A 15,026-nucleotide genomic window follows, 5' to 3' on the forward strand; every position below is an offset into this window, starting at 1 on the left:
AAGGTGGGGCTGGAGAGATGGCGTAGTGGTTAAGCGCTTGCCTGTGAAGCCTAAGGACCCCGGTTCGAGGCTCGGTTCCCCAGGTCCCACGTTAGCCAGATGCACAAGGGGGCGCACGCGTCTGGAGTTCGTTTGCAGAGGCTGGAAGCCCTGGCGCGCCCATTCTCTCTCTCTCTCTATCTGTCTTTCTCTCTGTGTCTGTCGCTCTCAAATAAATAAATTAAAAAAAAAAAAAGAATAAGGTGGAGAGAGGCAGAGGAGGACCCCCAAGGTCCACCTCTGGCCTCCACATGCATGCATGCCGACACTTATGTGCACCTGTGCATACGTATGTGCCTACACTTACACGCACATACATAAACACATACACACCACACATACCTACACATGTAAAAAAATATTTTTTTTCGAGATAGGGTCTTGCTGTAGCCCAGGCTGACCTGGAATTCACTATGTAGTCTCTGAGTGGTCTTGAACTCAAGGCAATCCTCCTACCTCTGCCTCCCGAGTGCTGGGATTAAAGGGGTTCACCATCATGCCCACCAGTGATTTTTTTTTAATGCAGATGAAAGCGGGGACAATAATAACTCAGTCAGTAAAGTGCTGTACAAGCATGAGAACCCGAGTTCAATCCTTGAAATCCGTGATTTAAAAAATAAAAATAAAAATAAAAAACTGGGCATGGGAGCATGCATTTGTAATCCCAGTGCTGGGGAGGCAGAAACAGGCAGATCCACAGGGTTTGCCAGCCAGCTAGTCTAGCCTAATTGGCAAGTTTCAGGCCGATGAGGTGGACAATGTTCGTGAGGGATGACATTCAAGGTTGCCCTTTGGCCTCCACTCACAAACCCATATGTGTATGTGAACTCACGCAAACATGTGTATGTGTACACACACACACACACACAGAGCAGATGCTCAAGTTTCACTGGCAGCTGACTGAATCCTCTTCCAGTACCTGGAGGGCCCAGAGCCATTGTCTCTTACTCATCATTTCTGTCACCAGTGACCTGCAAGTGCTGAATCCACATCCGAGGGAATGGGGTACAGGGGGGTCCCTGGTGGGGAGAAGGAGGAGGGAAAGGCTTCTTACAAGTGGCCTTGGGATGGAGTTGGCATGCTGGGTGGGACTGTTGGTCTCAGAGACAGAAGGGAGCTCAAGCCAGCCCACTTGGTCACCTGAGCATCGGTCAATGTGCCTCAAGACCTTCTAGGACCTCAAGATGTGGCCAGTCTGTGTCGAACAGGTGGATTCCTCTCCTGTCATGGTTCTTGACCTGGTCCCATGGCTTTTCCTTCCCTGGACTTATCAGAGATCAGCGTGCCATGCTGGAAAGGCTAGAGGGAGTCAAACAGTGAAAGTTCTTGACAGAAGTCCAAAGCCACACATCTGAGCAGTGGGTGGAACAAAGACAGGTGACTGTCTATAGGGAAGAGAGCCTGGCTTGGGAGTCAGGGAAATCCAAGACTGAATTTCAGCTGATACTGAAATCTGTAGCTCTCTGAACTTGGTTCTTCTTTTGAAAAAAAATATTTATTTATTTATTTATTTGAGAAAGAGAGAGAGAATGGATGTTCCAGGGCCTCCTGTTGCTGCATAGACACATGCACTATTGTGTGCATCTCACTTTACATGGGCACTGGGAAACCAAACCTGAGCCATCAGGCTTGGCAGACAAGTGCCTTTAACCACCAAGCCATCTCTCCAGCTTTTAACCTTGCAGGCTTTGGAAGTGATAGCTCCATGAAACAAGGGCAGTGAGTGCTGCCTGTTGAGCTCAACTGTGAAGAATGCTGTGTTGTAGGCGTGCACTAAGTATCGCTTTCCTTGCGCATCTCATGGGACCTTACAGGTTTATTGCTCCACTAGTTCTTAGAGAAGGTAACTGCGACCCGAAATGGCCTCTGCCCTGGGCCTCAGGCGTCCCTTCCCAGTGGCTTGGTGCATGTATGGAGAAATCTGCACTATCTACTTTATTCTCTGTACTGCCTGCAAATGGAAGCCTCAGTGGGCTTGGGGGTGTAGAGCAAGCAGGCCTTTAGGTATTTGGGTTCCCTGTTCCCCAGCTGAGTGTGGATTCACCCCTTTTGCCATCACTGTCGTGCAAAGTAACCAGGATTTCCTAGATGGGCAGTTGGGAGCACCGTGTGCAAAGCACTCCATGAAATTGCGTCTTAGTATGTGGCTCAGGAATGGGTCTCTGGATTTAAAAGGAGCAAGTTTGCTAATTTAAATAGTTCTTAAAACCCAGAACAAATGAGCTGAGTAGATGGCTGGGTTGATAAAATGCTTGCTGCACAAACATGAGGTGCTGCGGTTCTAGACCCAGAACCTACCTAAAAAACTGTCTGGCATGGTGCTGCAACATGGTGGTGGATGTCTGTAATCCCAGCACTGGGGAGATGGAGACAGCGAATCTTTGAGGCTTGTTGGCTGGCTAATCTAGTGAACTGGTGAGCTCTAGGTTCAGCGAGCGGCTCCGTCTCAAAGAATAAAGTGGAGAGGGACCAAGGAAGGCCCCTGACATCAACTTCTGGCCTCCCCACACATGCACACACACATGTGCACCCACATACACAAGCACGCATGTGTACACACAAACCCTAATGCTACATGGATTCCTTCCTCCTGAAAAGTCTGTTCTTTCCAATTCTAACCTCATACTCATTGGCTGTGAAGATTAGAGGAAGGTGGCTTCTCTGACAAATATCTGGTGGCCAGGGAGTGTCACCTCCTCCAATTGATCCCCTGCAACTGAGGCCACCCTTGTTCAGTTCAGCATCCCACAGTTCACAGGTCTGAGTGCCTCCAGCTCATGAACCCTTCCCACCATGGGCCTGGCACGTACCAGCACCAGCACCATGCCACCCACCATCCTTGTCCCTGACCATTCACCTCCCAGGCACCAGGCCCAGGGCTGAGCAGTATACACATGAGCTCATTATACCTTGAGACTCTTAGGAGATGAGTGGACCATGTGACCTTTCCAAGGACAGACTAGCCTCCAGTCTCTTTCCACCCCAAGCCTGAGACTCCTTTCCACTCTATATTCTAACATCTGCATCGTTGCTTATTCATCCAACCAACATTAGCTGAACACTAACTTTGTGCAAGGCACCCTAATACCAGTTGAGGGGCTGAGGAGATGGTCCAATGAATAACAGCAGCATGACAATCTGGATTCCTAGAACTCATGTGAAAGCCTGACATGGTAGTGGGAACATCTGTAACTGTGGTGCCTATAGCAAGACAAGAGGCTGAGACTGGAAAACCTCCCCAGGCCTGTGGGCCAGCTCGCCTGCTATATTGAGTGGTGAACAAGAGGCCAGCCTTAAAACCTGAGGAAATGGATCAGTGGGTACAAACACATGCACAACAAGCATGAGATCCTGAGTTTGATCCCCAGTGTCTACGTAAAAAGCTGGGCTTGGCAATACATGCCTATAGCCCCGGTCCTTGGGAGACAGACACAGGAGAATCCCTGGGGCTCATTAATCAGCCAGTCAGACTGAAACAGCGGCAGTGCCAGACTCAGTGAGAGACTCTGTCGCAAAGAAGGACAGCAGAAGAGGGACAGAGGTGGACATCCGAAGTCCTACTCTAGCCTCCACACATGTGTACATGTACATGGGGTGCACACGCCCTCATAACAAAGTCTCTGTCAGAAGCAAGGTGGAAGGTAAATCAGTGCCCAAAGTTGTCCTCTGACCTCTCATTTTTGCCTTACACATGCATGCATACACACATGCACATCACATACAAATACACATACATACATGCACAGGGCTGGAAAGATTAAGGCACTTGCCTGCAAAGCCTAAGGACTGGGGTTTGATCCCCCAGTACCCACGTAAATCCAGATGCACAGTGGCACCTGCATCTGGAGCTCATCTGCAGTGGCTGGAGGCCCTGGTACTCCCATTCTCTCTGTCTCTCTTCTTTCTAACTCTGTCTGCTTGCAAATACATGAGTACAGAAATAAAACAGTCCATCTGAGTCCTTCTCCTGCAGGGGTGAGTGTGAGGGCTATCATGTGTCTCTCTCTCTACATTTCTGAATACAAGTAGGGAAAAAGTCTTGGCCAGGCTTCCCGTCCAGAGATGACACCCCATCCCCACCCCAGGCTAGAAGGATCCACACAGCCCCCCTGCTAGTGAATCACAAACTCCTGCACTTTGCTCAACCCAGGACAGAGTATTTCCCTCCATGTGTGTCCTTCTGTCCAAAAACAAGTAAGGCCTTTCAGTTGCTTCCTTAGTGCAAGAGCCACGTGCTGGAGAATGACCCTCGTCCAGCTGCACAGTCACCTGTCATCTGTCACCTGAGTCACAAGTAGAACAAGTAATGGTGAGCACCATTGTTCTGCAGTCAGGCACTACTTGATTCCACCTCTTCTCTCACTAGATGGCAGGCACGTGTGATCTAAGCAAGCACAGTTTGTGTGTCTGTGTGTTTGTGTGTGTGTGTGTATGCATTCCTGTTCATGGATGAGGGATGCATGTGTGTGCATATGCCCGTGGAGGCCAGAGGACAACCTCCGACATTCCTCAGGCACTGTCCACCCTTTTCTTTTTAAGTCAGTGGCTGTCATTGATAATGACCTTGCCAAATAGGCAAGACTTTCCAGCCAGGCAGCCCCATGGATCTGCTTGTCCCCCTGTCCCCAGCAATGGGATTATAAGCATATGCTACTACACCTGGCTTTTTGTTTTTTTGCCTTTGGCTTCTGGGGCTTGAATTTGGGGCCAATTTCCCAACTGAGCTATCTCACCAAACCCACAACTCAGTTTTAAAATATTATTCACTGTGCTGGGGGTCCAACCCAAGGCTTTAAGCATGCTAGGTAAGAGCTCTACCACTGAGCTACATTCCAGCCACAAAGCCTATTTCTAAACCTTCCCAAGATATCAGATTAGGTGATTAACTATAAAGAGAAAATACAGCCCCCAGTTTATCATAGCAGTCAGTGGTCTAGTGTAAAGGAATGTGAGGATCATGGAAGGGTGAGGCCGTCCTCTTGGGCCATCTGCAGACAGCAGGGTCCCTGAACCACAGGCACAAGGTCCGGGGCATAGCGCTCCTTCCGTGCTACTGCGGGCACTTGTTTCTGGGGTTGCCGTCAAGATGTGAAGGGAGTGATTCTTCTGGCGAACTATGGGGGGTGACAGGACCCCAACAGTGAGGGGTGAGGGTCTTTAAAGATGACTCATCCGGTGAGGCTATGAGCTGAGCACTGAGTGGAGCTGGCCTCATGGTGCTGCGAACATCTGATGGGGCTGTGCTGGGGCTGGCTGAGTGGCAGTCACACCTGCACAGAGAACACTAGAAGCAGCGAGGTGTCGACACATCTCCTGTCCACATGTGTAGACAGACTATCTGCTGTGAGAAGTGAGATCAGTCCCTGTAGATGGCTGCAAGCTGGCCTGAGCTGGAAGAGAAGTCAAAGGTGCTGGTCCCAGCAGCCCTGTGTCTTGATGAGGTGGGGTGGGTCATCTCAGAAGGTTCTGCCCCAGGGAATCCTGAATCTGAGTGCGGGGGTCGAAAGTCTCCTGTGCCGTAAGGGTCTCACTGCAAACAAGAGGAGGGAGTTCGATACCCCCCTTCCTGCTCCACCCTACGGAAGTGTTCTTTCCTAAGGAAGTGTCCCTTCCAACAGAGTAGGTTGGCCAAGGGAATACCGGGGACCACTAAGCAGCCTTGATGGGAGCACAGTGTGCTAAGAGCCCTCCCCTACCTCGGACTCTCAGGAACTCTGCCCCAAATCCCAAGGCTCAAGCTCCCTGGGCAATGCTGGTGGATTCTGGGATTCACTAGCCCTGCTCGAGCCCCACTGGCCCAACAGGCATATGCCAAGAGCACAGTGCACCCAGATCAGATGAGGAGCTGTGGGAATATGAAGGTGGAGACACACAGACCCCTATCTCAGCAGAAGCACAGAAAGCAGTTCTGGGGCACAAGCTCAGGTCCAAACAAGAATAGTTCCAAGCATGTGTGTCTGTAAGGACTTTTGCATTTGTTCACTGTGACTCAATGATCAAAACAGAGAAGGTCTAGGGACATAGTTCAATTGGTAGAGTGCTTGCCTAGCTTATATGAAGCACTGCCTAAGACTGGATTTGGTAGCAATGGACTTGTAATTCAATCACCCAGGATCAGAAGGAGGCAAGATAATCAGAAGTTCAAGGTCATCCTCAGCTACATAGCAAGTTCAAAGGCTGTCTTTGCTCTGTGAGACCCTATTTGAATGTGGTTGAACCCAAAGTCACACCAAGGTCTAAGTAGAACCACCAGCTAACAAATTTCCAGGTGAATTCAGAGTAAGGAGAAGTTATTGCGAGTGCTTTAAGTACCAAACAATGGGGAAAAGAAGTTTGGGTTGGGCGGGGAAATATTAAGACTCTGGAACAGATGACGTGTGGATGGACAGGGCCTGAAGGAGGGAATTGGAAAGTCAGTTACTAAATTGACCCATGTGGGCTTCAGGAAGATTCCAGAATCTAGCCCTTCCTTCAGGAGGTGTTACTCTTAACTGGAGAGGGTCAGAGGAAGCTACCAGGTCTAGGTCTCAAAAATAAGATGGTAAAAGCCAGGCATGGTGGTGTATGCCTTTAATCCCAGCACTCAGGAGGCAGAGGTAGGAGGATCTCCATGAGTTTGAGGCCACCCTGAGACTACATAGTGAATTCCAGGTCAGCCTGGGATAGAGCAAGATCCTACCTTGAAAAACAAAAAATAAAACAAAAAATTTAAGTGGAGAGCAACTGAGGAAGTCTGCCCCCCCCCCCATGCACCTGAATACACTATGTATTCACACACATACCAGCACAAACACACACACCACACATACACACGCAAGAACAGACTTTAAAATACAGACGTTTTCAGAACTCTGGCCCTTTTGAACTGTGTGTGGCCTCCAGAGTCAGCTGAAAGCCGTTGGCAGCCAGTGGGCCCGTGCCTATGTTTTCAGCCACCCTTGAAGATGGCAGAGCTAGATGGTGTTTGTAGGTCTGTCCGTGGGCGCTGTCTGGCAAATAAAGATGACAATAAAGTCTGCAGAAAATGCTGAGATGATAATCAGAAAGCCTATGGGGGAAAAAAAAGCCGAGGGGCTTGCGATGAATTACCCCTGCAGGGACTGATCAATTGCCACTTTCCGGAGCCATTATGTTTAGTTTTGTACCTTGCAGTGTCTCCATGCACCTCTCTCTCTCTCTCTCTCATATGTTGGATGACATTTGTTCATTTCATGCATCCTGGGTTCTGCTGGCCACCTTCCTTCAGTTCCTGTAGCCGACACTAGAATCTGAGCCACTAATTACCATCCTAGGGAGGTCTCTTCCCCAAACAGGAAGTCTCAGACAGAACTGCTCTCTCTGGGCATTTTAACCGAGCATCAGTCACCACTCCCAGGCTGGTCCCTGTGGCCAGCCCAGGCCTGCAGGCTTGAGTGGGAAGTGGCCCAGCTGTCCACGCCCCTGGCAGGGCTCTGCCTTCTAAAACCCCACAGTCAGACCGCCAGAGGGAGAGGCCTGAGTTACAAAGAGGGGCCTGGCTCACAGTAGGGGTGCTTAGGGGCTCCAGGACTTCAGACCTCAGACTTTCGCTTCAGCCACATGTCACATCTGCCTGTTGCCGGTAAGTCTGATTAGGTAGAGCTCTGGCCCAACTTCAAGGCGTGAACTTCTCCTATGAGCCCACCAAGCCCTAGCCTCTGGACTGTACCTACCTCATGCATCCCAGGAGGGCAGAGAGCACCAGACAATCTAGTAGAATGAGGTTCTTGGCAAAATAAAGCAGGAGATTGCCTCATTTGTCCATTTCACGGCCCCCTTTTGAGACAGGGGAGCCCAGGTGATTGTCAGGAGTTTTTTTGTTTGTTTGCTTTTTTGTACTTTGTTTTTGTTTTTGTTTTCAGAGTGAAGGGCTCCAGTTTCTGCAGATAGAGAGAGCAATAGCTTTGTGGGTTCTGGTGTGTGTTTAAAAAATGTTAATGCTCATAATGTATTTCTGTAGAATGCAAGCCCATGAGAATTAGAAATTTTACTTAATTAGTAACCATTTCTGCCCTGGTTTATCACAGAAATGCCTGCTGCAAGTAATCGAACTGGATTTTTCTAGAATGATTCACAGATCTCATGTTTGTAAAAGCCCTATAAATTATTCATTCACTTTTATTTTGCAAAGTGCTATGAGGATAAAATTCTGTTTTCTGTCAGACAAAACTTGAGTATGTGTGTGGTGGGGGGGGGAAGGGTGGCTTATGCATGCGCTGGAAATTTGCTTTCTACTTGGTAGAGGCATATCCGCCTGTCTTCCTTTTAAAAATATGATTTTTTAATGATGTCTAAATAACAATTCCAGGCACTATTACAAGAAATGTAACAGTAAAATGTTTGTAAGAACCCATCAGAAGGGGAAAATGCCAACCAAGAAAATAGAAGTCCACCACAGGTGCCAATTAAGATGTGTGTCTTTGTTACTTGCTTTTGGGGTGGTTTTTGTTTGTTTGTTTCTTAAGACAGGAACTCATATATTCCAGATTTGCTAAGTGTAGCCAAGGGTGACCTTAAGTTTCTAATCCTCTTGCCTCTATCTCCTGAGTTCTGGGATTACAGGCATGCATACCATACCACACTTGGTTTTTTTGTGGTGTGGGGATCAAGCCGAGGGCTTCACTCTAGGCACTCTGCCAACTGAGCCACCTCCCCAGTTGTATCATCAGGTTTAAGTGTTGACTGGGGACTGCTAGCCCCGTCCTCTCCCCTTCCATCTGCTGCGGGAGGTAGGGGTAGGGTGGGGAGAAGGGGCTGGGGGGTTGAACCCCAAAGCTTGAAAGGACAGAAAAATATGAGATCTGGGGCTGTGGTGGTCTTTGGACTGGTTTAGGACCTGGATGGAGGGAAGTCCGGAGTCTGCAGGCCCCCAGAGCGTCTGGGAGGCTATCCTGGCAGCAAATGGGAAGAAAGCAGGCGCAGCTCGCGTCTCAGCCGGCTGACTGCACATGACACTCACAGAGGAGCCAGCGCTCCCACCACCTTCGAGACCAGGGGACTACCGAGAGTGGAATAGACGAAGGTGCAGTCCATTCAGGCCAGCTCCATGCCAGCTCGGGGGTCCTTAACCTGTCTGGACCTTGGTTTGTGATGTGCAGACCTTCTGAAGGTCACAGCCACCTACAGGTCCACATCCAAGGTCATGATTGCTGGCATCCTCTGTTTAATCTTTTCATTTGACTCCTGTGTATTTGGGTTATGTGGGTGCCAGGCACTTGTTGGGTGCTGAGATGTATGGGCAGATCTCTGGTAGGAATCCTAGCCATATGCACCAGGTAAGGGCTGGATTATTACCGTGGAGAAGTCGTGTGGCAGAAAGGGGGAACAGGGGACTTCCCCGAGAGCTGCTTCTGTTTGTATAAGGAGGGTGCCAATTTTCACTTCTTCTGTGCTCAGCAATGGCTTGACTTAAGATTTGTCAACTTTACGAGAATACCAAAACAGTAAGCACTCAATAGAAACTGTTGACTATAGAGACTGGGCCTTCTGTCACACTGTTTGTGCAGTTTTGAATTGGGGAGCTGGGGAGCTATCTCGGTGGTAAGAGCTCCTGCCGTGCAAGTAGAAGACCCGAGTTCCAGCTCCCGCAGCCACATAAAGAGCCGGATGTGCCTCATATACTTGGAACCCGGTGCTGAGGAAGGCAGGAACAGGAGAGTCACCAGGGGCTCCCTGCTCAGCAAGACTATACCTGAAAAGATACAACCCCTAGGTTCAGTGAGAGACTCTTATCTCAATGAAATAAGGCAGAGAAGTGATAAAGGAGGTCACTGGAATCATCCTCTAGCCTCCACACACATGCTTACAGGACACATGCATTTAAATACATACATGCAAACACATGGACACACACACAAAAAGCATCTCTTCCCAAGCTGGCAATAAGCAGTTGCTAAACTTGTGGCGTCCTCAGTTGTCAGTTGCAGCCCCATTGTACGTCAAGGAGCGTTCGTGCCTGCAGGTCCATAAAGTGAGGAAAACTTTATGGACTTTATTGTTAAGCACCCCAGCCTGCCTGCCCGCTCTGAATTGTTCATGTCAAAGGCGGTTAAGTGTGAACTGAACATCAGCATGTGGGGAGGGATGATGGAGATGATGAAAGTTGGCTTCCCCACCTGGAAGGAAAAGAACCTTTCATTATACCTTGCTTCTATTACTGTGTGCAGAGAACCCAGGAGACCAGAGGACAAGACATTAGTTCTACCTTCAAGCTCAAAAGAGGGACTGGGCCTTCTGTTCGTTTTGTTAGTCAGAGAGAAGTGGTTCTTCAAGCCAAAAGATTAGGTCTGAAAAAAGCACAAGGAGCTGGGGAGATGGCTCAGTCAGGGAAGAGCTTCACACATAAACGTAAGGACTTGAGTTCCAAATTCCAGCACCTCTGTAAATGTCTGGAAGGTGTGGCGGTCTGTTTATAATCTCATACTCTCAGCACTCTGGAGGCAGAGACAGGAGATCCCCTGGGCAAGCTGGCTATCTAGACTAGGCAAATTGGTGATTTCTAGGTTTAAGTAAGACCTTGCCCAATAAATACGGTGGAGAATGATCAGGGAAGACACCCGATGACAACTTTAGCCAACACACTCTCACACACACACACACACACACACACACACACACCAATCAATAAGTAAATAAATAATAAAAACATGATATCTGGGTGGGGAAGGGCTAAAACAAAGCCATAGATCAGGTAGGTGTCAGCTGAAAAAGGTCCAAAGAGACACACATCTGCCATTAGTCCTAGAATGTCCCAGAAACCCATGGACAATAGAGCCATTGGCCCAGCATACCTGAACCTCCTTCCATGGGTACCTCATAACAAGCTGTAATCCAAGGTCCCTCAAACATGGTGGCTGATTTTGTACTTGGATCAGAGCTGCAGGAATCTTCTATTAACTTGCTGTATTTCAATTCATCTACGCATAGGGTCTGGGAGCCAGTTAAGCTTTTCAAGCAGCAAAATGCTGGTCCTGGTCTAGATGTATCATTGGGTCACAGTGGGCTTGGAAACTCAAGTGTTATCCTAGTGCCCAGGAGGCAAAAACAGGTGGATCCCTGGGACTCACTGGTAGCCAGTTTAGCCTACTTGGCCAATTCCAGGCTAGTGAGAAACCCTGTTTACAAAAATAGGTGGCACCTAAGAAATGGTACCTGAGGTTGTCCCTCTGGCCCCTACATTCTACACACACACACACACACCACTGGTGTTATTACATCACCACTGGGACACAGCCAGGTCCAGAAGAGATGCTAGGATCTGTAAGCGTGGCCTTAACCCTCAGGTCCAGAATCCAGAAGTTACATCATTTAAGTTACCAACCTTAACTTAACTGAGCATATATTGGGTTGCAGGCCAGGTGCTGGAGGCACAGGAATGAGTAAGAATCAACTCCACCTGGTGGAGTGACAGATAAGTGAGCCAGTAGGTGAGGGGGTTGGCAATGGGACAGAAGTACAGAGTGTCACTGCTCTGGAGGTCACCCTGTCATGGCCCAGGAGGAAGCTAAAAACTGCACCTGGAGCTAGCCCTTTGAGTTCCAAGGACTCTTGCGAAAGTATGGGCTGGCCCAAGCTGGCAGGGGTTGGGAAATGGCTGTATGATCCTCACCACCCCCCACAGCACAGCTGGAGAGAGGGTGGAGGCTGCCAAGTTCAGTGTCCTTATGAGTCTAGAGGAAGTGGTAGCTCAGGGCCAGGGGAGTGTCCCCCACCCCCAAGGTTTCCTGGAAAAGGAATTTGGGACTGAGCTTCACTGGGTGGGAGGTGCGGGCATACTCCCAAGGAGGAGAGCCTGGCACTCCCTCTGTATGTCTTGGCCGCAACCCGTCCCTTTGCCTTGCTCCCCACTTTCCCTGCCCGGGAGTGGGCCTGGCTGAACCTCCTTCCCCATTCTGCATGGGTGGGCAGCCACAGCCTGCAAGATCTATAGTCTGTCTAGAAAGCAAAAAACAAGGGCTAGAAGATAGCTTAACAGTTGAGATGCTTGCCTACAAAACCTAAAGGACCTAGGGTCAATTTCCCTGGACCCACGTAAGCCAGATGCACAGCGTGGTGCACGTGTCTGGAGTCGTTCACAGCAGCTGAAGGCCATGGTACACCCATTCTCTCTCCCTCTCTGTCTTTCCCTCTCTCTCTCTCTGTCAAGTAAACAGGTTTTTTTATTTTGTTTGTTTGTTTGTTTAACAAAGAAGAGCAAGAAACAAGCCCATCTCAGAGGCTGAGGCTGTTGCAGATTCAGGCCTGATATCCCCAGCCTGGTTGGATTAACCAGCCCACAGGGAGCCTGTTGACCCTACCGGCCGCTCCTGGACACAGTGAAGCTGCCCTCTTTGGCTCCCATGGTACCTGGTTGGGCCCTCATGGAGTCCGTGGCCCCCAGCTGCACTCCACAGCTAGCCCGCCTCCTAAAAGCCCTTGTACAGGCACAAGCTTAGAAGGAAGGAGCATTGTGGTACAATGCTCAACTGCAAAGGGGTGCTCTGCACAGGGGTTCCTATGTCAATGATGTCCCCAAGGAGTGCATACAAGGTGAAGAGACTGGGAAGATGGCTCAGTGAGGCAAGTGGTTGTCTCTCAAGCAGGAACAGCTGAGTCTGACCACCCAGCACCCAGGTAAGAGAGCAGCCCAACAGCCTGCAGCTGTAATCCCATCTCTGGGGAGGCCAAGATGAGAGGGTCCTGAAGCCTTGCTAGCAAGTTAGTTGAGTCAGATTGGTGAGCTTCAGGTCCAATAACAGGCCCTGACTCAAAACTAAGGTTCAGGGACTGGAGATGGCTCAGTGGTTAAGGCACTAGCCTGCAAAGACTAATGACCCAGGCTTAATTCTTCAGTACCCATGTAAAGCCAGATGCACAAAGTGGCACATGCATCTCGAGTTCATTTGCAGTGGCTAGAAGCCCTGATATACCCATTCTCTCTCTCTCTCTCTTTTTGAGGTAGAGTCTCACTCTAGCTCAGGCTGACCTGGAATTTGCTATGTAGTCTCAGGGTGGCCTCATTCTCACGACGATCTTCCTACCTCTGCCTCCTGAGTGCTGGGATTAAAGGCATGCGCCACCACACCCGGCCTCTCTCTCTCTCTCTCTCTCTCTCTCTCTGAAAATAAGTAAATAAACTTTTTTTTTTTAATAATATGGGGGCTGGAGCTAGGGCTTAGCAGTTAAGGCACTTGCCTGCAAAGACAAAGGACCCAGGTTCAACTCCCCAGGACCTAGGTAATCCAGAGGCACAAGGGGGCACACACATCTGGAGTTCATTTGCCATAGCTGGAGGCCCTGGCACACCCTCTCTCTCTCTCTCTCAAATAAATAAATAAAAATAAAAATATTTTTAACAATAATAATATGGGAAGCAAATTGATTTCAACCTGGATTCCACATGTGTGCACATACACACATGCACCCACACACATACATGCACACATATGCACACACACACACACACAGAGATTGATGAGAGGCTGCCGGGCCGGAGCACACTCTGGTTCCTAGCCCCTGGCCTTGGTGGATAACCCTTCCTCTTCCTCGCAGCCAGCACTGCCATCACATTGCCCCACGAGGGGGCTGTGGACCACCATGATCTATCGATGGAGGCTATCAAAGAGCAGGGATCCTGGGAGGCATGGAAGAGTGGCCTGGAACCCCAAAGCATGAGGACCCTCATGAGCTCAGACTAAGTTCCCCAACTCCTTGAGACCTGCCTTCCCTGCCAGCATCCCGCTAACATGCCCCATGCCTGGCTCCAATGCCCACTGTCCTCTGAGTCTCAGACAACCGAGTCCCTTCCAGCTCTCTTGAGGGGAAGTGTGTGTGTGTGTGTGTGTGTGTGTGTGTGTGTGTACACGTGCACATGTGCACACCTTGAAGTCATTATCTCAGAACATACAAGTTAATTTTTCCATTCGATGTATTGATCTGGGTGCATCTATTTCTGCTTTCCACAGATAAAATCCTACACAGAGAGGAATAAAGTGAAAACTGAGTGAATTAACAGGCTCTTTTCTTATCAGTGCACCATTTTTTGCATGTGTGTGTACCTGTGGTATGCATACATGCATGTTTATATGTACATGGGTGCACATGTATGTGCTAGTGCATGTATGTGGTGGCCAGAGGTTGACATAAGGAGTTTTTCTCAGTCACCTTGTTTTCTGAGACAGAGCTTGTCATTGACTTTAGAGCTCACAGATCTAGCTAATCAGTGAGCCCCAGGGAGGCTCTGTCTCTGCCTCCCCAGTGCTGGGATTACATAGGATTACAGGTGTGCACCACCATCCCTGGCACTTACTGCAATTTTAAAAAATTTTATTCTTTTTTTAAATTAAATTATAGCATTTATTCAGGGAAGTATGGACCAAGGGAAGAGAAATGGATACACCCACATTGTGTGAGGGCCATTGTGGGAATTGATCATGGGCCTAGAAGAAACATGAAGAGTGGTTTAGAGAGTAGAGCGAAGAAAGTGGAGAGAGCTCCTGCCACGTGGAAGGCAGGCGTGGGCAGAGGCCCTTGCTGGAGTAGAGGTTGGGGTCTCCCTGTGTCTCAGCCTGACTGGTTGTTTGGAGGGGAGGCTTGCCAGGACAGGAACCTGGAAGTTCAGAAGACATGAACAGTCCTAAGATTTTATTCTTATTTATTTATTAGCGAGAGAGAAAATGGGTGCGCCAGGACCCCTAGCCATTGCAAATGAACTCCAGACGCATGTGCCAACATGTGCTTCTGGCTCACATGGGTTTTGGGGAGTCGAACCTAGATCCTTAGGTTTCACAGGCAAGTGCCTTAACTGCTAAGCCATATCTCCAGCCCCACTTACTACAAATTATTAAAATAATGCCATCCTTCCCCTATGTAGCAGAGACTAGGCTCAGAGTGACAAAGTGACTTTCCCAGCACACACATTGCTGGCTGACCTTGCATTTTCCTAAGGAAAGGATCCTGAATTATCCCAGAACTGTTCAAATGTTTTCTTA

At 49.1% G+C, this 15,026-nt stretch overlaps 1 protein-coding gene across 3 annotated transcripts in view; it reads left to right on the forward strand.

The window, feature by feature from the left end:
• Window positions 1-15,026, forward strand: part of Steap3 (STEAP3 metalloreductase) — a 51,034-nt gene that overhangs the window by 1,319 nt on the left and 34,689 nt on the right. Inside the window, exon 1 of one of the 3 annotated variants that reach the window (XM_045150846.1) lies at window positions 7,507-7,639. The exons of the other annotated variants lie outside the window; for them this stretch is intronic. Coding sequence (XP_045006781.1) covers window positions 7,618-7,639 — 22 coding nt within the window. The 5' untranslated portion in view covers window positions 7,507-7,617. Of the gene's footprint in view, window positions 1-7,506; window positions 7,640-15,026 lie in introns of those variants that run through there. 3 annotated transcript variants of the gene reach the window in all.

The sequence above is a fragment of the Jaculus jaculus genome, chromosome 5 (assembly GCF_020740685.1).
Source record: "Jaculus jaculus isolate mJacJac1 chromosome 5, mJacJac1.mat.Y.cur, whole genome shotgun sequence".
Taxonomy (NCBI): Eukaryota; Metazoa; Chordata; class Mammalia; order Rodentia; family Dipodidae; genus Jaculus; species Jaculus jaculus.